The 24,807-nt window shown below is 41.2% G+C and overlaps 1 protein-coding gene and 1 long non-coding RNA gene across 3 annotated transcripts in view; one reads left to right on the forward strand and one right to left on the reverse strand.

Moving 5' to 3' along the window:
• Nucleotides 1-12,470: 12,470 nt before the first annotated feature.
• Nucleotides 12,471-18,807, reverse strand: LOC135215462 (gastrula zinc finger protein XlCGF57.1-like). 2 transcript variants are annotated; one of them, XM_064250199.1, is made up of 2 exons: nucleotides 15,701-15,761; nucleotides 12,471-15,435 (listed from the first exon to the last, which is right to left on the reverse strand). In XM_064250199.1, the coding sequence occupies exon 2, from the start codon at nucleotides 15,371-15,373 to the stop codon at nucleotides 13,460-13,462; it is 1,914 nt and encodes a 637-aa protein (XP_064106269.1). In that variant the 5' UTR covers nucleotides 15,374-15,435; nucleotides 15,701-15,761; the 3' UTR covers nucleotides 12,471-13,459. The 2 variants fall into 2 exon arrangements, with proteins under 2 accessions (XP_064106269.1, XP_064106260.1); XM_064250190.1 differs by lacking the exon at nucleotides 15,701-15,761 and adding an exon at nucleotides 18,707-18,807 and having other exon boundaries at nucleotides 12,472-15,435.
• A 5,661-nt stretch (nucleotides 18,808-24,468) lies between these two features.
• The window catches only part of LOC135212814 (uncharacterized), a 508,471-nt gene continuing 508,132 nt past the window's right edge, over nucleotides 24,469-24,807 (forward strand). Inside the window, exon 1 of the long non-coding RNA XR_010313994.1 lies at nucleotides 24,469-24,734. This is a non-coding gene — a long non-coding RNA (uncharacterized LOC135212814). The remainder of the gene's footprint in view (nucleotides 24,735-24,807) is intronic.

Consider the following 24,807-nt stretch of genomic DNA (forward strand, 5'->3'; position numbering starts at 1 on the left):
ATAATAATGATAATATTTTGTTCAAGAGAATGGCAGCATCAGAGGAATTGATTTTATACGTATATGGTCTTTTCAATTATTATTTTCTTCTCATCATGGCTAATATTTGCTAATAGCTGGCCAATGTTCATATTCTGGATAATGAAATGCCTTCTAAAAATATTAACTTATTCATATGGTAGCTAAAAGTGGCATAAGATCGCCGTAGAGTTCACAAATTGCAGAGTTGTATAATCTTCTTCCTCGGTTCATTCTCAAGGAAGGTAGGGCTTGTTCTGGTTGACATGGGGTCATAAGACTGTATTTATCGTGTCCCAGGTGCTCTGTCTTGCGAGAGCTGAATTCTCATTGGCTGGATTAAGGAATTAAGTACCTGAGTGAGGCCATCTCCCAGAGGTGGATGTTCACACTGGTCTTTGCGTGCGGACTTTGGAGACTGGGAGGGTTGTATTGGGAAGGTCACTGCCAGTAGATGGGGGCAACACCTGATTGGTCCGTTCAATTGGCTCTGGGGTGCTGGCGGGTGGTGCCCTACACTCAACCGTTGGGAGGAGAGAAGTCTCTTGTATGGTATTGAGGCTAGGTCTCTCCTTTCTGATGTGTAAGACCTCCAGGAGGCAGAGGCAGCAGTGGTCTGCTGCCTTATCAATACTAATTCTAATATTAGGAATTACATATGTCCTTTCAGGTTATTCTGATATTGTGGTTGTTCTTGGCATGATTATGGATGGCACCTTCCTGAGCATGGCAGGATATCCTCTTGGAAAATCGCATAGTTGTCATACATTGGTACGGCCAGTTGATAGCAGTCATTTCTTTGAAGTTGATGTGCCAATGCCTTTGTTCCTTGGACCATATTCTTGGTTTCCTAAGAGTGCTCCCCAACCTAGATCTGATGCATCTGCAAAAAAAGTCTAGGTTGAGGTTCAACAGCGACAGAGACTTCCCTCCTGAAATCCTGTCTTCTGGATTCCACCAAAAGAGATCCTCCTTTATTTCTTATGGTATTGAAAAGACTAAAGTGCCTGGACGAGTTTTCCTGTCCCAGCTGGCCTGTAGGTAAAACTGAAGAGTTCTCATATGGAGCCTTCCTAGGTGAACAAACTGCTCCATTGAGGCTAAGGTTCCAAGAAGGATCATCCATTGATTACCAAGCAGGTTTAACTGGCGAGAAGCTTGTTGACTTTTTGCAGGCATTACCTGAAAACTCTGAGAGTTTACTGACATCACCAAATATATAATCAGCTGAGACAGCTGGCACTTCTGGAAGTTGACTAGTATGCCTAGCTCCTGTCCTAGTCGAAGCATCTTCACAATGCCCTCCATGCACCTCTTCTCTGACTAAAAAGAGGGAGATAGTACTTAAGTGTAGTCACTTGGTAAGTGGAGCAAGGACTCGCATAAAAACTTCCAGAGCCAAAGCATAATGCTCAAAACTGGTACACCCTTGTTGCGAAACACAAATCTCAGGTACTTCCTGGACTTGCGATGTACCAGAATGTGTTAGTAGGCATCCTGCACGTCTATGGACGCCATCCAGTTGCCCTGCTGAACAGACATGACCGAGTGACTTGTGTCCATCCTGAATTTTGTCTTTTCTACAAAAAAATTCAGGACTCTCACATCTAACACTGGCCTCTATCCCTGATGCTTTGGGGGCTACAAACAGACGGTTGTAAAAACCATTAACTTGATTTCTTGGACTTGCTCGATGGCTCTCTTCTTGAGGAGGGATACCACCTCGTTCGACAGTGCCGAAAACCTCTCATTGCCTACCAAGTAAGCAGTCAACGATGGGCTTGTTGACCAAAGGGGGTTTCTCCCTGAATGGAATGGAGTAACCTTCCTTCAGCACTTACACAATCCATTCTCCCGCTCCCCTTTCACTCCATTTCTTCCAGTAATGCCCTTTCGAGTTAAGGGCTTGGACGAGAATTTCCTAAAAGATTGTGCCAAGAATCGCAGGTTTGTCCTAGATATGGACTGGGATCTGGTTCTGCTACCTCGAAAGGGCAGAGGCTGAAGGGGAGAAATGGTCCTGGTCCTGACAGACAAAGGATCCCTGAGGTGTCTAGATGATTACGCTAGAAACCCTCGTGTGTTTTTCTTCTGAACCTCTGATGAAATGTCACTAACTGTAGATTTACGAAAAAGGTGCTGACAATCAAGAGGAAAATATAAAAGGGCAGACCTCTGTGAAGCCATGACGCTCTTCGTGGTGAAAAAGCACCAGAGCTGTCTTCTTTAACACTCTTATGGCATCGTGGAGAGAGGCTAACTCTTGAGTGCCATTCGATGCCCTTGTCCTCAGGTAGCAAAGTATAATTCTTGATATTCCAAGCTAAAGCACACACCAACCAATCTAAGAAGCTTATTACTTTGTAATTCCTGAAAAGGTTCTTAAGAAGGTGGTCGATCTCTGTTGCGGAGAACATTACCTTTGCAACATTAAATGCTGATCTTCAAGACAAGTCTATCAGACCCGAGAAGTCCCCCTGGGAGGAGGCAGCCACTCTCAGCAAGAGAGCTTCCACGGTGTCGTACGCTGAATACCTCCATCACACAAGACATGAGGGAGGATAACTAAAAGAAGACTTCCCCTGTTCTCTTTTCTCAGTGAACCAACTGTCCAACTCATTGAGAGTCTTTTAGCAGAGGAAGAAAGCACCATCAGCACACTTGTCACTAATGAAAAGGTGATAAATGAAAACCCCTAGGGTACTGACTAGAGGAAGGACCTCTCTTAAGTAAACTCAATACTGTATGTCAGTCAACTGATGTTGAATTGGGAATAGCAAGGGATCCATAGTAACAGGTGGGCTAGCTGTCACCAAATGCCTAGGAGAATATGCCTAGCATTCTGATGAAGGCAAAGACCAGCCATGTACTGAACTCTTGGGTACTGTAGGGTGCTCGTATACAGGCAGTCCCCAGTTATCGGCAGGGGTTCTGTTCCCAAGGGGGTGCTGATAAGCAAAAACCACCATTGAAGGAAACTCAGCGATTTATAGCGCCTCTGTTAAGTATGTTATGGCACTAGACGAGTGCCATAAAACCGGATTGCTGATAACAGTCCACCGATTACTGGGGAATGCATGTACTGGAGAGTGCTGAAAAACTAAATATATAGTTTTCAGGCAAAGCTAGAGACTTGGGTGCTCAGGAGCTACTGGAACCTCGGCTGCTCTTGGGTGCTCTCGAGAGGAAAAGGAATGTTTCAAAGCAGACGAATGCCACTGGTGCCTCTTCTCAGGACTAGAAGCCTCGGAACTTGAGGACAGCCTATGCACTTCCTTCTGGATGCCTTTCCAACAGCCATCCTTCATCACAACCTGGGACGCCAAAACAGGTCCGACTGAGGGGACGATTGTCCAGGGGTAGACCCCACTGACCTCCCTTGGGCCTCCGGTATGAGTGCTCCAAAATGTAGAGGAGTACGCCAGTGACCTTTGCCTAGGAGTGTCGGCGGGACGAACAGCCACCTCTTCCACTGCCACTTCACTAACACTTTTATTCTCTTCTTTCTCCACAAAGACTTGCACTACATTATAGACAATTTTTGACTCCAGGCTGGCAAGAGGGTCACATTCGGTAGAGGGGGAGCTGAGTAAGGTAGCTGGTTGAAAAGTTGAAGGATTGGGAACAGGTGACACAGAGGAAGCAGACATATTAAGAGTATGAATATGATCAACAGAAGACTTAGCAGAACTATCGACAGTCCTGCAATCTACTGTCTAGCAGCAATAGTTGAGACATATTGAATTTAAGTCGCAACCTGTCTTAATAAATGTTACAACTGAGTAATAAGTCCAAAACAGGGAGAAAATGTTCTCTAAGAGAGAACCAGACAAAAATACAAAGCCATGGGCTACCAATACTTCACCAAAGAACTTTCCAAAGCAAAGTGTTGAAATCCACAATCTAAGCTGACCACTCACAACTGAACTTCCGTTGAGAGCAGAAAACAATATGACTTCTTGCTGAAGTTGTTCCTCTCTTACCCTGAAAGTGGGTGAGGTCTAGTTAGCTTACACCAACACTAGCACTAGGCCTTCTGGAGGGAGATTCCCCTTCCAAACATTAACCAACCTCTCCTCCTCCCTATCCTCTCCTCTCTGTCTTCCATACACTAACAAGTGTTTTCCATAAAAATAAGAGTGATGTCAAATGTTCATTTACAGTATTCATTTCATTAGTTATTTATATTTATTTCTCACTGTTTACTGTATGTAAAATAGTGTCGATTCCCTATGAAATGTATTTTTTGTTAATAATTTTGAGGGCCTGGAATTCATTACTTGTATTTACATTATTCCTTATGGGAATTATAGTTTTGGTTTTTGTAAGTTTCGGATTTCGTGGGAGGTTCCAGAATGGATTATGTACGAAAACCGAGGTTCCACTGTACGTTCGACAAAAGTTTGGAGATTAATCCTTGGCTTACGGCAAACTTTCCTATGGGCTTGCATATGACCTGATCATTAATTTCTCAATATTCTTAAAAAAAATTAATAAACAGGGTGAGATGTAACTCTATGGTCAAAGTGGCTGTATAATGATAGGGGATTTACCTAATTTTCTAGTATTGACTATGCATAATAAAAGAACATCATCAATATTTCATCTTTAATATACTAAGTTATGAAGTTATCAACTGTAGGTACTTAAAGGGATAAAACTCAAGGATAAATATCACTATATCTCTTGAAAAACTTCACATGAAGTGTTAAAGTTTAAATAATAGGCATATGATATACATCTTAAATCTCTGAAAAGATGGTACTTTCAATGAATGAGTACAGAAATCAAAATAATCTGAGACTATACTATTTGAAATTATGTACAACTTTATGGAATGAGTAATAGTATTAGGTAATGACAAGCCAAAATACTAAAAATAAATGAAGTACAGGCAGTCCCCAGGTTATGACGGGTTCGGCTTACAACGTTCTGAGGTTAAGGCGCTTTTCAATTATATTCATCAGAAATTATTTCCAGGGTTACAACGCAAGTTCCAGGGTTACGACGCCTACAACACTGATCTGGCAGAGGAAATATTACACCAAAAATGCAAATTAATCAATATTTGAATTTTTTTTTTATGAAAAATGCAATAAGAATGGAGTTTACATAGTTTTGAATACACCCAAAGCATTAAAAGTAAAGTTTTCTTAGGATTTTTGACGATGTTCCGGCTTACAACGCGTCTCAAGAACGGAACCCCCGTCGTAACCCGGGGACTGCCTGTACTATGCAAATTTACACTAATAGAAAAAATTTATAAGACTGAAATTCTAAAATGAAACTTGATATGTGAACAATGAGTGGAAAAATGACAATTTGTCCAAAATTGCATTTTTCCTAACTATACAAACCTGAGGTCCTTTTACAATAGGAAGGTACTAGCGGCAGCTGGATAGGTCGTAAGCTTTCGAACAAGGGGTTCGGTAGTTAACTGCTTGTCCGACAGGCGCGCGCGCGCGACTGGTAGGTAAACAAATCACTTTTGCTTTTGGCCCAAGCAAAAACTGCAGAGTGAGGGGTGGCATGAGGTGGGGCTATGTGTAAAAGGACCTCAGGTTTGTATAGTTAGGAAAAATGCAATTTTGGACAAATTGTCATTTGTTCCGACACGGCATACAAACCTTCGGTCCTTTTACAATAGGAAGACTCACTTCTTGGTGGGAGGAATCTGAGTCTTTTGTGAACAGACTGGTGTTCGCCCAACCTTGGAATGCCTCCCTGGTCGTAAGAGCGAGGGAGGGATCCAAGCCTCTGTCCGATTGATCGGGGTGTGCACCGCAGGATCAATGGTCAGACCTCTGGACCAAGTACTAAGAGAGAGGCAAGCGTATCTCTTCGTACCAGCAAACAAGAACAAGTTCCTATTTGCAAGAGGCAACATAAAGTTATGGTTTGTCTCTTGTTGGCATCCACTTCCCCCCCCTTGTAGGAGGAAGTGGTGGATATTCGCTCCCATCCCTAGTGAAAGGGATAGGATGGGGCTCTGTCGAGTAGCTCACCGGCATCTCGTCCTTATCCAGCAAGGTGATGACCGTATCCCTCTACCCACAGGTAGAGGGGGAGAAAAAGATAGGAAGAGAAGCCAGTCACTCTCTCATTCACTTATCTATTCTTACAGTCACACCAGGACTCGATGCTGTTCAGCCTGCTAGGGTCTGGGTTAGCTAGACAACGTGTTGAGCAGCCACACGGGTCCTAAGGAAAACGATCCAAGGACCTGTGGGCAATATCCAAAAGGTAGAAGGAGGTGCCGGTGGTCTGGTTGTACCAGACCCCTGCCTTCAGTACCTGCGCCACGGAGAAGTTCTTGTGTAACTCGAGAGTTGTACTTCTAGGTCATCTTGGTGCTGACGAAGAGTCTTCAACACTCAGCCTGGGATGTCGAGTTTCTTCAGAAAGCGCGGTCGCGCTTTCACAGGACAAAGCAGCATCTCCTTCGCATCGAAGGCGGTGAAGTCCATTAGGGAGGGGATTGTGAAGGACTCTAACCGATCGTCAGGAACCGAAGGGTTCAGAGTCTTCGCTACGAATTCGGTACGAAATCGAGCGTCACGAATCCCCATCCCCTGGATGCTTGACTTCGCAGGAAAGTCATGCAATTACCCTCAGAGGAAAAGAAGGGAATGGTCGTATGACCTATCCCTCTTCTCAACTTCGGTGATGTCCTGTACCCATACTGGTCTATCCGTCTGCAGCGAAGTTGTTGTTCTCGGTAGTGGATAGGACACCGACACTCAATGTTGGGTGTCGATGGTATGGGTACTGTGACAAGCCGTTAGGACGAAGAAAAGATTGTTATGGAACAACCGAACTAAGTCCACAGCGAAGTTCGTAACAGACTTGGGCGCTCTGACAGCTGCCGACTGACTGCGTTCGGTAGGAGGCAAGTTGTCCAAGCACCCGAGCAAGTCACGTGACCTTCGCCTTCTAAAAGGGTTATGCCAAGAGACTAAACAAATAATTTGTTCGTCACCGATGCCAGAAGGCAAGGTGATGACTCTCTTAAGGCATGTGCCCAACAGACGAAAGTCACTTGCCTTCTAGAGACCGAGGTCCTTGATGGCAAGATAACTCATAGTATAGTTGATTCTCGGCTAAGGAGAAACAACACTATGTGTCGTTGAAGACGAAGGTGTACAGAAAATGCAACCTACGTCTTCACAGCTGAACCGAGAGAAGGATTCTCAAGATTCTGAACCTGTGCTACAAGACTGAGAACGCTAACCGCTATTCATTGCTGTCCGGTGAGGATCGTAGTTGCATAAAAGCGGAGCGCTTTCCAGTAATGAAGACAGGGAAATACTGCCTGAAGAACTGCTTCTCATGGGCTGAACATTTGGAAGTAGAGCTGTCAGGTCGGAGAGTTTTAGGCGATGTCTTCTGACATATCTGTTAATTCGGGGCGAGCAATGAATAATTGCACACCTACGAATACGAGATATTTGAAGACAAACTCAGATGTCTGCAAAAATCATTCGCATTATCGCGGTGCGATGCAGCGGTTGACTAGTACAGACTTCTGTTACCGTGCGGTAAACAGAAAGATGAAAGAGTCCAAGAGATATCTCTGTTGAAAATTCTCGCAATGTCGAAGGCGATGAAATCGAGCGTCACAGCAGTAGATGGTCCTTCATTATTGCGAGAATCCCCGTTAATCAGAGACCTAAGTCCATGATTGTTGGGCAGAGATACGGTTCGGTAGTCAATCAAACCAGGGGAGAGAGAGACGTAACCGACCGTGCATCTCCGAGACCTAGCTGATACTGAGCCGCTATCAGGCAGTTCAATACGCAGTAGCTCTCGGTGACTCGTCATCCTGAGTTGCCAGGTAATCCATATTCCACGAAGGAATGCGTTCGGCTAGAACCATCGAGCATAAAGAATACGCTCGAGCAATTATATTTAACCGAAACAGATTTCGGTAAATACAAAAGCTGATTTGGTGTTGTCATGACAATACCAAGTATCTAAAATCGAAACTGATAACTGCTGGGAGGTTGCAGGCAACCCCGAGTTACAGTTCAATTAAGATACAATTCGTCTCGGTCACAAACCGTAGAGTTAACTACGGTATGCGCCTACCCCCGGACAATTCAACTGTTAAAAGAATCATGTCGCGAGGGTAATATACGTAGTATATTTGTAGGTTCTGTACCACGACCTCCATCCTAAATTCTTTTCCCCTCGAGGAATGAGAATAAGGATTGGATTGATCGACCACCTTCGTTCTCTAGTCAAGAGAGTGAAGGAGAAGTCTTTCCAAAGAAAGCTTCAATGGTGAACAGAATACCGAAGACGATAGTTCAAGCCAAACTGGAAGTTCCCGTCCGTTCTTCTCTATTCCAGGTTAAACGCCTACTGTGAGATGCTCTTCTTTCAGCAGCAGTCTTCTTCCAAATGCTAGAAATTACAGGAATTCGAGCATAAGCGAGGTTCCCGATTATCGTGTAACAATTATCGGGGATTCTCGCTCACTTTGGACCGTGGTCTCGCCTAAGTGTTTGGAGATCGTAAAAAACTCGAACACTCTGAGTGCGCTAGAAATTCCGTAGAATTCTAAGCACTCTGCGAAACCCCCCACCGAATTCGTCAAACGATATCGGCTGGTGGTCCTCTCGATTCCCGTAGGAATCGAGAAAGGGGCAGGATCCCTCCTCAACAACCGGGGCTTACGTCAGGTAGGACCCGAAGGTCCCCCCGGTAGCGCAGCCCCTAACGTGGGATCTTACAGAGAAATCTCTGTAGGATCCCTCCCCTTTCCCTCGTAGCCGTAAGGAGAGAGGGAATGGGGGAGGAATTGGATACTGGCTCGCCTTCCCAGCGGAACTAGCAGTTGGAGAAGAAAAGGAGCAGCCATCGCCTTACGGCGATGGCCTCTCAGAGCCTGGGAAAACGTATCGTCAGGAGAAAACGTTTTCCCCCGAGGAGGGTTACGAACTCATACTGTAGGTAAGGGTCTGCCGCCACTGTGAACGTCGTCTGGGTGGGGCTGATCGACACCTGACAGGAGAGAGCCGATACCGTCCTCCGACTCATTCCAGTCCTCGTCGAGGTCGAAACCTCCGGAGGACCGAAGGGGTATTCAAATACGGTGTCCGAAGACACGTAGAAACGCCTCTGTCGCAGTAGAGGAGGTGAAGTAGCTTGTTCGACCGGCCAGAACTGAGAGAGCCTTCTTGTCCGGAGACGAGAGACTACCTGGTTCAACACAGTCGGCAAGCTCCGATCGCGGCAGACACACCGTCGATTTGGGTTCCCTCTCGGGCCCCAAAACGACTCGAGCCGAGACGTGGCTCTGCTGGTGGAGCGGCGATCCTTCCCCGAGGTCGTTGTGCTGACGAATCAGCGACATAACCTCGGCAAAGTTCCTCTAGATCTCGGAAGTCACAGCATCTTGCAGAGTGGGACCGTTAAGCCCTTCGAACAAGAGCATATTCCGAGAACCTTCCTCCTAAGAAGGGGGAACAGCGACAGCCCTCTCGGTCTTCCCCATCCACTTGCGCATACGTCCTGGCCGGTCCAAGAACCGTGCCTGGCACGTAGGGCGTCGTGGTGGGATCATGAGGGGCGCACCCCTCACGATCACTCCTCAATACCTCGCTCCTCCCGGTGTAACCCGAGGAGGTTGAAGGTACGGGAGAGGCAGACCTGACGCTCCCTCGTCGCTCGCTGGCAGAACCAGCAGGCTTGGAGGGCTGCAGGCGATCGTCAACCCGCGGTGACGATCGAGCTGCAGGCCTGGTCGAACCGTCTCGCTGTGGAGAACGGCTGGACTGAGCACAGCGGCCCCGATCTCGAGTGTCAGAAGAGTTGGTGCTTGTCCTCACGGCACGTCACGTCGCTGGTTCCAGCGTGGCTGGCACCGGCGAACGGAGGACCTCTTCCCAGCCTCAGCCCGTGGCCGGTCGTGGACCGTCACGTCCCCGGGTAGCCAGCTGTTCGCCGCGAGAGTGAGAGCTGGTCTGGTGAGAGTCGCAGTGAGCGGCTGTCACCAGTCTTCCGCCCCGTACCGTGAACCTGACGCTGAGCGGACTCAGAGGTCTGGTTCCTGGCTGCACGGTCGCTGGTAGGCGACCGTACACTCGGTACCTCCCGCGAACGACGAGGCCAGAGACGGACCCTGATGCAGTGGCAGAACCACTGACACCAGGCGAGGAAGTACCGGGTGTTAGCCGGTACCCCTCTGGTCCCCGTAGTCTTCTTCCTTGCGGAAGAAGAGACGGGCCCCGCTCCCGAAGGAGCAGGAGGACCAGCGGAAGGTACCCTCCCGTCCCACGAGGTGAGACGGGTCCCGAGAAGCTCCCGAGGGAGACTTCTTAGGAGGGAGGAGGCAACCTTCTTCTTCCTCGGCTGTGAAGCCTTAGAAGTCGAAGGGGAAGAGGCGGCAGCCGACGACGATGAAGAAGATGAAGACGACGACGACGACACCTTCCTCCTCTTCTTCGTCAGCTTCCTCAGGACAGACGTAAGATCTGCTATCCAGGGCGGAGCCGGGGCTGCTGTAGCCGAAGCCACGGGCCGGACGCACCTGTACAGACAGACCAAAGTCTGGGGTAGTACCACCACGAACAGGGGACGACATCAGCAGGTATGGGCATCTCAGGAACAGCAGGCACAGCCAGCACAGCATCGGTAGGGACAGCCAGCGCAGCAACGGCAGGGACAGCCAGCGCAGCAACGGCAGGGACAGCCAGCGCAGCAACTGCATGGACAGTCAGCCCAGAATCGGCAGGTACGGCAGGCAGCACCGGAAACACAGGAAGTGGAGCAGCAGCCAGCAACATCCTGGTACCGGCGGCAGGTCCAGGGGTGAGCTCTAGGGCAGCGGAAGTGTGGTCGCTGCAGCGCGGCAACCACGAGCGGCGGCGGCACGCCCCCCTCTCGGTACGGCGAACGGCACTTCACAGCGGCTGTAGGCAAGACTGTTACCATGTGAGGCGAGTACACCAGGTGAGGAGGGACGTCGTCACCTGGAGCGTGGTCACCACTCCATGGGTGACCGCAGTAGGCCCAGACATAGAACCGCAGCCCCTGGACACTAGCACGCCCTGCAAAAGGAAGGACGCCCATACCTCACCAAGGTCCACCCTCGTGGCAGTAGCACCTGCGGAAATAACAGTAGTAGCGATTAGTGGGGGGGAAGTCCCCTCGCGCGGGGGGGTGAGCCCTCTCCCGAACGAGTGGAAGACCCGAATACAATTGTACATCGCGGCAATCCGAGCGCCGCTCCCTCCGCCGCTCGACGGTATCGGGCGAGGAGAAGAACGCCGATAACCTCCCCCCCCCCAAGGGGAAGGGCCATCTGTGGGAGCTGAGAGGGGGGGGTTCTCGTTCCCTACCCCCGCACAGCACCCATGTACCCAACAACAATATAAGAGCCCGAGAGCAATCGTGCCATCGGCCCGAATGCAAGGGCATAAGGATCAAATCCCTGACTGAGCGGAACTTGAACCAAATAAATATTGATGCAATCAATAATAAGGAATAAAATGAAAAAGCATCTTGCATTACGATTCACTTCACAATGAAAATAAGGGCTCGGATCGCGCATTTGCGCCCTCGGTACCGAGCGCAAGGGTAAAAGGATCCATTCCTTACCTTTATGGGGATCAAGGTTTATGGAAACCTTGATCCATAATGAATTGATGCAATCAAAAAAAAAATATGAAAATGAAAAAGAATACTGCGCTTGCGATTTCACTTCATACAAATAAAAAGGGGAAGGATCAATTCCCGGGAAATAGCGGAAACATTGATCCCAATAAACAATGCAATCTCAATAAAATATGAAAATGAAAAAGAACTGTACTTGCGATTTCACTTCATTCAAATAAAAAGGGGAAAGGATCAATTTCCGGGTAAGCTCGGAAACTGATCCAAAATGAGTATTGCTACAATCAAAATAAATATATGAAAATGAAAAAGATTACTGTACTTGCGATTCCACTTCCATACAGAATAAGTTTCCGTGCCGAGCGCATTCGCTCGGTAACGGGCATACAGGTCAAAAAAAAAATATAAATGAAAAGAGCACTTACTTACGATTTTCATCTACACATTTCCAACCCAAATATACGCTCGGAGCGAGCGCTCCCGCCCTCGGCACCGAGCATACACAATACGAGGATCATTTCTGGGAAAATGAATTCCCGCACTTACGCCCTTCAGTCCCGGCACTCGGGTAATCGGAGGGCGTGGTGAAACCAAGATCCTTTAATTCACACTTGAATTCAATGGAAATAAATATGAAATGATTGTACTTACAATTCAGTTTCACTATAAATAGAAAAAGAAAAACACAACCATGCGAAAGCAACGACGATGAAGCGGGCAGAGAGCGATGATACACGTCCACACGCCAGCAGGCCGAAAGCAAAAGTGATTTGTTTACCTACCAGTCGCGCGCGCGTGCCTGTCGGACAAGCAGTTAACTACCGAACCCCTTGTTCGAAAGCTTACGACCTATCCAGCTGCCGCTAGTACCTTCCTATTGTAAAAGGACCGAAGGTTTGTATGCCGTGTCGGAACAACTTAGGCTTCACAAATTTGTCATCTTTATTTTCTACCACCAAGGTGCTGCAATCAGCAATATTATTACCAAAACTCTCACACCAGATGAATACCATGGATTAACTTAAATTTTTTAGATACTTAAAACCTTTTAACAATTTTAAAGTTACTCTGAAAAATCTTTCAATGTGAGCCTGGTTCATGGGTGATGTGTATCCAAATATATATCCATGTAAGTCCTCTTATATGTTACTACTGCTCAAGAGCCAAATTGCAGGACTGCATCCAAAAGCTGCCTGAAATTTTTTCAACACCACAGTGGTTACATAAAATTAGGTTATCAACATACAGCCTAAATACATAGTGAATGAAAGGCGACCACTGTAAAGTCGACTCCAACTTGAGAAATTTAAACTATTTGTTGTGCCTTTCATATTAAAAAAATACACTGGGAGGCTAACCCTATCTTTAAGATTATCTATCAAATTAATTTATTCTTCCTTTTCTATAAAAGTTTTCAGTGGAAAATCTATATACCATCAAGCAAACTAACAAGAAGTTCCCCTAGTTCATAATGAAATTACCAAGAATTTCCATTCTTAAGTTAGCCTCAACTGAAAATGCTTGCATTTCTGCTCATCAACCACTAATACCTCTAGTAACTTCATGACCTGTAAACATGGCCTAAAGAAATGAAGATGATATACATGTATATAAAAAGACATTTGCATTTCACAAAAACTACTTATTCTAATGCACTACGATAATGTTCATATATGTACATACTGTAACATATCTCTATGTTCTACCATATGCTACAGGAGCTGCTGATCTTAACATGACTATAATGTTAAATATTTTGGTAATGAAATGCAGAAAAACAGATTTCAACATGAAAACAAGGCAACAATACTGGACTTCCACATCACTCACTGCTTTTCTCCTGCTTGATAAAATCCACTGCTACAAAACTTTCATTTACAGTGTCATAATTATTATGATCACCTTCCAACTCCTCAGCCTCTATGCCAGATAACAGATTCTTTTCTATTTTAATATTATTGCAAGCAATCGGTACAGTCTGTTCAGTTTCTTCTGATATCTTCTCTTTTTTTATCTGTAAATCTGACAACTCATTACTTTGTTCACAGGTCAAAGGATTCGCCTTCTCATCGTCCAACTGTCTGGTAGACTGAGATTCAATGGAATCTCCTGTGGCATACTCAGTATGATTTTGAAGAAAATGCTCTTTCATTTGCATTTCATCTGGGAATATTTCTTGACAGACACTACACTCAATTTCTGTTAAAATGCCAACAAATGGTATTTGATAGTTTGAGGAATGGTCTATTTTCTTTTTTTCACACTTTCTGCACTGGGTCTTCTCTACAGGGTCACCAGGAGTTTTTGCAAATTTTTTCCCACAATCTTCACAAGTGATTAAATTATTTTTACCAATATGAACTCTTTTCTCATGTGCTGTAAGACTTCTCTTATGAAAGAATTTCTTTCCACATTTAGCACATCCATATGGCTTTTCTCCAGGATGAGTCTTACTGTGAGTGAAAAACTCACATTTCCTAAAGAAGCTCTGCCCACACACTTTACATATTAGCTTTTTGTCCCCAGAACGAACTTTTGTATGAGTTTGGAGCAATATTTTTCTGTGAAAAACTCTTCCACAGTCCTCACAAGGAAATGTTTCCCCTGGATTATCATGAATTTTGAGATGAATACTGAGACTGTGTAGTCGCTGGAAACTCCTACCACACACCTTACAGTTATAATCTTTCCCACCCCTGTGGCTTCTTATATGACGTTTCAAACGATAGTTATTTGAAAAACTCTTGCCACAATGTTCACAAGAGAAATTCACCTCTCCTGTATGAATTTTGGAATGAGCCAGAAGTGAAGACTTCAGTGTAAATTCTTTGGCACAAATATCGCATGAAAATTTCTTTCCATTGGAATGGGTGTAGAGATGGCTATTGAGGTGACTTTTCTGAACAAACTTCTTACCACACTCCTCACAAGAAAACTTTTTTTCTCCTGTGTGCATTCTTGTGTGATCACGGAGATGACATTTCTGCGCAAACTTCTTACTACATATTTCACACTCATATTTTTTGTCCCCTGTGTGAGTTTTGATATGCAAAAGCAGACTACTGTTATGTACATATGATTTTCCACAAAGTTCACATGAATATTTTTTCTCCCCTGTGTGAGATCGACTATGAACTATTAACTCATGCTTTCGAGCAAAATGCTTCCCACAATATTCACATTTAAACAGTTTCTCTCCAGTATGAACTAAGGTATGAGCAGTCAAATTCCACTTAAAAGTAAACTTTTTCCCACATTCATTACAGGAGAAATTCTTCTCACCTGAATGAGCTTTCAAGTGATTGTCAAGATAGCATTTTCTGGTAAATGTCTTTTTACATAGTTGACATACATGCACTTTCTTGGCTTTAAAGTGGCCTCTGACGTGAAGTGTGAGATTACATTTTCGGTCATATAATTCCCCACAATATGGACAAGCAAATGACTTTTTGCCTATATGAAAGTTATTGGTATCACAAGCATTTGTAAGAATTGGGTCTGCAGTTAAGCTTTCTGGAGGAAACACCAAATCACTACTTCCAACTGTCTCGTCATTGAAAATTTCAATACCAGTTTTTATGTTGTCATTATCCAAAAGTTTATCTGCTTCTGTACTACCTGAAGACTTAGGAATCACACTTGTATTACTCACATTTGAACTTTCAAGGTCTCCACTTTTAAAAGTACTGCTTTCACATACAGTTTCAGACAGATTAGAACAGCTTTCCACCTCCATTTTATGAAGTCTCCGAAGATGTTTTAAAGCTTGATTCCAATAGTGCTTCCATATCCATTTACCTGTATATATAAAATAACATGATTACTATATAGACTGACATAAATACTGTATATATTTCTAGATGCATATACTGTACTCTTAATTACAAATATCATATTGTATTTCTAACTTACATGAGGGTTAAGAGTCAACCAGAGTTATGGATAAAAAAAATTCTGATTTCCATACACCTCTATTTATTTTCTTGCTCTCTTCCATTCACGTTAATAGGCATTATGTATGAATCAAACATGAATAAACTTAAAATATACATATATGTACTACCTTAAAAATGTGTAGGATTGAAATACCTATAGCACTCAGCAAATTTCATATTCCCTAGCAAGCAAACATCATCACAAAAAGACCTGAGGAGATATAGATTGCAGGGATAAGATCCTTGACAAAGTGCATAAAGTCAAAACCAGAAAAGAGATATAACCTACTATGAAAATATATATCATTTAGCACACACTATACTAAAGAACTACAATATTTTGTAAACATTCCCAAGACATTTTATTAATTAGAAACTACGTATTCATTTTATAGTAATTTGAGCTTTGTTTTTGTAACATTTGGATGGAGACTACTCAAGTGTCCCTTATGTAGCAAGGTATTAAAGGTTCTCTGCTAAAACCATCTGGTCTGTAATGTTTTATCCATTCCCTAAGAATTTTTCTTATTTAGCTATCCATATGCTTCAAGCTTCAAGTTCTTTAAAACAAATCCTTCAGGTGAGCTTAATGAGTTTCTCAAATTATGAATTGGTGATCTTGTTTTATTAATGACTCATTTACTGTAACAAAATTTGGCTATTAAGAAAAGCACTAGAACACTTTCAGTCATTCTGTGCTAAAGACAGTGAAAAGGAGTTGAGTAGTTGGACAGGAAGACAGAAGAAAGGAATCAATGAAGGTCAAATAAAAGGCTATAAAGTGGGGGCAGTTAGGGGCTGAAGGGATGCTGCAAACACCCTTAAGTAATGTCCATGTGAGGTGCACTGATGGCACTGCCCTTGTACATGGTAATGATTGGAAATCTAAAACTGTATACTACGTATTAGCAAATCTGAGTAGGACGACAGCCTATGATCAGTGTCCGAGTAACTCATTTGCAATTAAAAGCAATGTGGTTAGCATGTTCCCGGTGGAACTGTCCCACAAATCAACTGAGCAATTCATTCTCCTGCTTAAGATGAAGCCTAATTTTATGGCCTGGGAGGAGAGCTTTGCAAATGAAATGAAGGTTTGAATGCTAATATTAGAATTTTCAGTTTTTTGTAAACGTATAATTCTTTAAAAGTGGATGGGTACTCCCATCAATCACTCACATGCCAATTCTTAACAAGCTACAGCAGCCAAATTACCTGCATTAAGGAATACTTGTATAAAAAAAGAAATTTTCAGGGGAACCCTGTTCCTCATTTCTTAAATATAAGTACAGGTTGGTGGATAGGAATTGTTTCAATTAAACCCAAACAATAGCTTGCTCTAAATCCACCACCTCTATTATAAAGACAGAGAGGATCACATCTTCATATCAGACTTTACATGGGTGTTCAACTATGTAACTCACATGCCTTGGGTCAGGACCAATACAAAAAATAGCTTTTGGCTGTTGTGGTCTGGAGAGAGGAGGCAGAGAAAAAGGAAGCCAGTCAAAAGCCAACCCATGTACTCTCTGACCTAAGACAACTAATGCCACCACAGATCCTAAGGTGGAGTCGAAGACCTCGTGGGTTACATCCCTCAAGGAAGAGTGAATAAAGGTAATCTGACACTGCCAAACATCTACCCTCTATACCTGAGTAACTGAGTTCTGCCTGAGCAGGGGCTTTTACACAAGATATAGTTATACAGCCCATGCAAGACAACCAATGTTGATACTCAAGTCTATGACATTAAGTTTTATTCAAACAGTATTCAGGGCTCTTTTGAAAAGCCAAAAGATCAAGATACCACTTGGGTCCAGACAAAGGATGCTAATGCTCATTGGCCTAGCTTACAAGACAGTAAAGCTACCTTTTAGTTGCATACACCAATGTCTTAGTGCTCCTACCTTTCATTGCTAGCCTACACAAGATTGTGCATAATATTTGATTTTAAATTCTCTGTTATTACTCATCTTCTCTTTGTTTGCTCATTCTAAATAATAATCTCAATATAATAAAATAAAACAACATGTGTCCTTTATTCAGTTTTTTTGTCTTTGTCCATTGTTGAAGATGTCAAATGTCCTTTATTTGAAAAGTTTACCAACACAGCACTATCACTGTAATTTACCCATAATGATAAAGATATAAATCTAGCTTAACCTTGCAGTTTACTCAGCCTATAAAACAATAAAGGTAAATTTTTTTTAAATCTTGCATTTTTTTAAATACAAAAGCTATTAAAACACCCCTATTCAAATCAGAAATCAGCTATGGGGCAACTTCAAAAATTTAACCCTTAGGCTAACCTTCCCCTTGGTCTAGCCTAGCTACAGACTATAATTCTCATGTCCACTAGTAGGCTACTAAAATACACAACATTTGTGCTTAACTACAGCAAAATAAAAAGTATGGTTGCTATTGTGTTTAGGGATGGTCTATTATCCTTAGAGGGTCCGGCAAGAGTGTAAGAGACTTTTAACAAGACCATTTTAATAGGCTAAGATCAGAGAAAATTCATACAGATTACCCAAAGCTACAGGTACAACCCTTAAAAGTCAACACTTAGGTAGTCTAGGGTAAACAACCGAGTGGACTAGCTGCGGCCACCTTAACCGTGTTCGGACCTACCTTCAGAAAAAGTACTTTAACATGTCCTGACACCGGAGATGGGCACCAGTCACAAGTCTCATGGTGTTGCTCCCAGGACCTATGACGCGTGACTGGTGCCCATCTCCAGTGTCATGACGTGTTACCCTAAAGTACTTTTTCTGAAGGTGGGTCCGAACACGGTTAAGGTGGCAGCAACTAGTCCACTCGGTTGTTTTCCCTATTAACTTACACTACAATATGGTGCGATAGGTTACAGTAAAAAAAATATTAGAATCTACTTCTTGGTTTAAGGTATATCTCGGTACATTAGGTATTGTGACTATTCAGATAGGTACTACTATTTAATAAGCTTAAGCTTGGATAGCATAAACCATTAACCTAGGCTAGGTAGCCTATGTAGAATAGACTTGATAGCGAACAAATAAAAGCTGCAGCTACACAACAATTTTTGTCAGCTATTAAAAAAACTGTGAGATAACCAAAACTTTAAAGAAAAGATCACAAAACCCTTTAGTTTTCCTTACTTGTCGCTCATAGAATTAGTGAAATTTTGACAGATGAAGTGAAAACGTCTAACACGACTCCAATGAATGTCAATATACAACGCCCAAAGAAAGTTGTCATCAAGAAGATAGAGATGATTCTTATATTTCTGCTTATATTGAAATTTGAATTACTTACCAGTACATTGGAAACTAATCTTTTATAACTAATTTACTTATTCATATTTTAAATTAATATATTATACTATTTTACGATTTAATGTCTTTTCTAAAAATGTATTTTATGAGAGTTACTACTAAAAGCAGATAATACCTTTCACAAAGCTGTTTATACACCATAGAATAGAGATGATTTTATATAGATGTGAACAAAAAGATATTATTTATGGTGTTTTACGAGAAGACATGCTAGCGTTAACTTAGACATTCTTGGGTCTTGTAACAATTCCTCATTTTGCATAGTCTTCAGATTTTTACGTTAATGATTCCCATTATGATTGACTCAAGGATCTGAGGAATACTACACTGTATTTTCGAAAGGGTCTATTATTTTTAGCAGAGTTCATTCACTTTATCCCTATTTTTTTTCTTTATTGTAATTTCAAGCTTTCTTTGATTTATGAAGCCTAACAACATCCTTCATTATTGTTTTTAACAATTTGATTATTTGATCAACCATTTTCTCATTATTTTTCACCACATGGCTAGTTAAGTTATATTTTCTTGTTAAAGTCATTCTTTTCCAAGATTCCTTCATCTCTCCTACTTTCTCAAATACAACACTATTTATAGTTTGACCAGTCTGTTTTCCTATCCTTATCCTTCTGCAAACAGATCCAAGTTGCTTTTGCCTCGTTATTCTTCCACACAGAATAACGCTCTAGGAAATAACTTTTGTCACTTCCAAGTTTATATCTGAGCTGAGGATATTTGTTACCCTTTCATTGCCTTTTCCAGCTGACATGCCTATCACACATCCAGATTTCGTCGGAAATCTTCTAATTAACAAAACTACTATTTTTACGTGTCATGGGCGCATTTTCCCAGTTTAACTCTTGAACATCACGTTAGCGGTGTGCTGATTAAAATCTTCTAAAATAAGTTGACCTCATGCTAGAGAGTAATTATAGACATGCTGATAATAACAAAATGGACTTTAGTTATTGGCAAAAGGATAGGCCGATAGACCCTCATTTTAAAGTGCGTATATAGTTATACAATCTATGACATATTTATGAGGATAGTAGAAACCTGATTTTACAATCAATTATTATCGTGGAAGATAAAATGGGGCAGGCAAATCTGTTCTTAACTTCTCAGGACAAGAATGATAAAGGTAAACGAAAGCCATGTAAAATAAATAAATAAGTAAATAAATAAAAAGTGAACCCCAACTTTACGGCGAGCAATCTGACTAATTCTCATCAGTGAAGTCAGGTTTTTTGAGATCCAGGGATACTATAATTTTAAGTGTAACCCACAACTTCTTGGTAAACAGAAAAAATCCATTAAATGGAACAGAAAGAGGACTGCCTATTTTTGTAGAAAAATGTTTGCTACGAAGCTGCACGGATGGGAGAGAAACTAGTATTCCTTTCGTTTAACAGAAAAATGACTGAAAAAGTATCCGTAAAAGAAAGAGGGAGGGTAAAATTAGACAATAATTATTTAGATGTAGGAGCTTATGAAAATGAAATTATCCCACGAATATCACATACTTCGACTGATACTATATTGTACTTCACTGGTTAATGTATTTGAAGCTGATTAAGGCTTACTGCAGTATCAGCCATAATATAGTTTACCTATTTTCATTATTTTATTCCCTCATGCCGCCTTTAGATGATAGCAATTAAGGAGACATATCAGTCTGATTTATATATGTTACAGGCAGAGAGCAAAACCAGGCATTTCACGTACTGCCTGAAATTTCAGGCAGATAACGAAATGCACTTAGGGACATTTGATCCCCGAGGTTACTATAGTGCTATACAAGATGGAATAAGATAAGGTGAGTTACCTAGAGGTCCCGTTTTCAACGCTCATGCGCATGACGTCACCTGGGAGACTTGGAGAGTTCAGCCAGGCGACACATAGGCGGAGAATATCCCGCGTTTTTTTCACAGATGTTTATGTTTTCATTTGCGAGGACAGATTCATCATGGTAATATGTGCCCTATATGGGTGCTCCAATTCTTATAAGACCAATATAACTGATGGAAGTTAAAAAATTAGATTTTACCGTTCCCCAAAAGATGAAGAACTATGCAAGAAGTGGTGGATATTGCAAAAGAAGTGATGGTATCAATGCCAAAACTGCACGAATTTGTTCGTCACATTTCCAACCTAATGATTTTGCCAGAAACCTTAGGCACGATATTGCTCAATTACTGCCCTAAGACTGCCCGAAATCTAAAATAAGGTGCCATACCGACACAAAATCTTTATAATAATGTTACTGTTGCTTCAGGTAAGCCTATCACTAATATCTCATCACTTTAACTTGGTTTACTAGGCATATGTATGTTTCATGCAGCATTTTGGTCAACTAAGCGAACTGTATATGGATAGGCTCACTTAGAAAATTAAGAGATTATATGAATATATCAATTACTTTTCTCATGCAAGTAAACCTTTAGCCACGATCGGAAGAATGTCTGAAGATCGGATGGAGAGAGAGAGAATTTTGCAAAAATGTTTTCGTGCGCTTAAATACTATTTCATGAGCTTTAAATTATATTAAAACGGTTTGGTTGCTTCGAAATACGTCCTGATATCATGTGGATAAACTACGAAAAATGTATGTATGTTTATAAGTTTATATATTATATAATATTATATATATATATATAGATATATATATATTATATATATGTATATATATATATATATATATCTGTATATATATATATATATATCTATATATATATATTCGAGAAATCATGTCTGCCTTTCTATACCATATCATATTTCATGCACAAGTTCATCAAGTCAGATCCCTTTTCATCTCTCTGGCATTTCGATTTGGTGAAAACAAAAATAAAAATAAACGCACATGCTTCAGTAACTTGTATATATATATATATATATATATATATATATATATATATATATATATATATATATATATATATATATAGTCTCAGTAATTGGGCGGCTACTTGGAAATCTTAGCTTGATGATGAATAATAGTGCCAAGACTAGGAAGAACATTCTTTAATATTACGAGCTTTCGAGGTTTAAAACTCGTCGGTATTCAACTAGCTATCATATAGTTTCATAGTAGGTACACAAAGTGGGTCGTTAGCCATTTTATTTTTGAGTGTAGTTGTTTACCTTTCTATTATTTTTATTTTTATTTCTGTTTTTGTATGATTTGCGCTTTGTTTTAGTTTTTTCGTAATTTTTAATTTTTAGTTTGTATGTGATGTTCGTTTTATTTTATGTTTTTACTGAAGCTTTTAATCAGACAATTCATTTTAATGTAATTTTAGTGATTTCTCATCCTTGTCACTTTTATTCAGCCTGAAGGTGAGGTTTTAAACCTCGAAAGCTCGTAATATTAAAGAATGTTCTTCCTAGTCTTGGCACTATTATTCATCATCAAGCTATATATATATATATATATATATATATATATATATATATATATATACACAAGTTACTGAAGCATGTGCGTTTATTTTTTCACCAAATCGAAATGCCAGAGAGATGAAAAGGGATCTGACTTGATGAACTTGTGCATGAAATATGATATGGTAAAGAAAGGCAGACATGATTTCTCGAACAGTCCACGACAAGTCGAAATACTTGATCAAATGATTGATTTTGCTAGTAATGCTAAAGTGAAAGGCAAAATGTCTCCGTTCCAGAACGGCGTTATTATTTCATCTAAATCAGTAAAAGGATTGTATTACATGTTGCATGAACTGAACTGTATGGATTAGAGTGCTTGTTGACAATTCTGCTATGTCAAGACACAGTCGAACATCTTTTCTTTCATACGACAAATTGGTCAATGTCATGATCATCCTTCATCTTTGGAATTTAAATATAGACTACGCTTATTCAAAATGGGGAGAGACAATAGTTTAACCAGTCAGGGTCTTAATGTTTGTAATAATGATGAAGCTACATCTTGTGTCACTAGGCTACATAGTGCTTAAAAGTAAGTGGTCCATCACAAAGCCCAAATGTTGCTCCCAATTATCTAGATTCCGAGTTATGTATCTCTGCTTGTCTCATGAAGCACCTTCTACCTGTTAACAATGAGACTGAGACTGAGGAAGATCAAGTAGAAAATTTGATAGAGATAGAAACTGAAACACTGATAGGAAATGAGTCCTTAAGTTATTTGGGAGGGATCGTAGCTTTTAGATTTAGAAATAAGTATACATCATTAGGTTCAGCTGATGTAGATGAAACAGGCGAGGACTGGATATCATATAAGAGAAAGGTATTATATAGGCCGCCTAATCATTTTAGCGAAAATCTATAAGAAATGGAAGAATTATTCAAAAATTTCCATGGTGATGCTCTAAAACCAGGAGTCGGAGCAGTTTCAAATCTTACTGACATATTCAAGGCCGCCAATATTGATGTTCTGGAGGAGGTAATGAGTTCTTTTTATTATTATTATTATTAGATGTAGGCTTCATTTTAGAATAAAAATATTAAACTCTAAGAAGGAAAAATTTCGTAGCAAAGGTGTGAAAAAGATAAAAAATATTGTTCAGTAATATTGAAAATTTATTTGATTGAAATGAGAGACAGAATGCAGAAATCCCATAGAAAAGTTATAATTAGATTAGAACAAATTGTTCAGTAATCTTGGAAAATCGCTTGATTGAAACGAGTGAGAGAGAGAGAGTTAATTGCAATGAGATTTCCATGAAATGTTAGGAATAAAGCTTATATCATGCGTACATTTTTATTTCCATTGTTATTATATTCACTATCATATGTATTTGTATTTTGGAAATATAGCCATAAAGAAATTAATATTAGCCTACTTTCTTAAATGCAATGTTAGGAATCCAAAAAGAGGCATGAACAATAAGGCTGATGGTCAAGATCATAGCTACAGGACAGCGTCACATATACACTCAGGAGTCTCTAGGTGACGTCACAGAACACACCTGAGCTCCCGCCACCATGCCCGGTAACTCACCTTATCTTATTCCATCTTGGTGCTATACACTGCGAAATACGTTTGACCCCCCACTGTTTCGCCGTGTTTCGTAGGTACTAGCCCCTGGGGGAGATCGAAGGTCTTAAGTATATTTTGCTATTTGCCCGTAACATTTATTCATCTAAGAAATGACGAGTTGTCATTATCAGTAGTTGTAGACTGGGTTACTCGATGTTTCTGTGGATTGCGAAGAGCTAGAGTAGATAACAGTTTTTTTTTTTTTTCTGTGCTCACATTTTCATCCTCCACCTCCAGGGCCAACACTTCAGAAAAAAAATATAATTATGACAAGTACTTGTTTTCATTCTCTGCAGACTGACAAGTTTGGGCTAACGGGAATATTCTATTGTTTTGGATGTCCAGACTAATACTATAAGTTTCTTGAGCTCTCCTGATGTATTCATGCGTATAAAAAATGTAAAAAAAAAATTTTCATAGTAAAAATTCAAGAGGTTTACAAGTTTACGGATATTTTATTAAGGCTGATTTTACAAAGTTTTTTTTTTTTTCTTTTTTAAACTTCTGACAAATGGCAGACACTGTTGGCAACCGAAGTTACCAAACAAAAGATAAACAAAGTCGCTCCAAAGGCAGTCCTAGATCCTTTAGCATTCTCTTCTAATAGAAAGCCGTTTCGTTGTTCTTAAATTTGTGATGCGAATTGTGCATGGTGACTATAGTGCATGAATAATTGTCGTCCATCTAATGTACCTACTATTATATAGTTGTGAGCTGCATACTACTATTAGACATACTATATTTGTCATAGGCTAGCTACCTATAATTGTTATCACCACTCACCAGGGATCTACTGGGCTAGTGCTGAGGGAACCATAATGAAAGGACAGTCCTGCGTAGGTGAGTTTTTCTAGCAAAATTAATTTTATCTGGGAATTTATTTAGGTAAGTATGAGCACGACTGATATAGCTA

The sequence above is a fragment of the Macrobrachium nipponense genome, chromosome 19 (assembly GCF_015104395.2).
Source record: "Macrobrachium nipponense isolate FS-2020 chromosome 19, ASM1510439v2, whole genome shotgun sequence".
NCBI lineage: Eukaryota > Metazoa > Arthropoda > Malacostraca > Decapoda > Palaemonidae > Macrobrachium > Macrobrachium nipponense.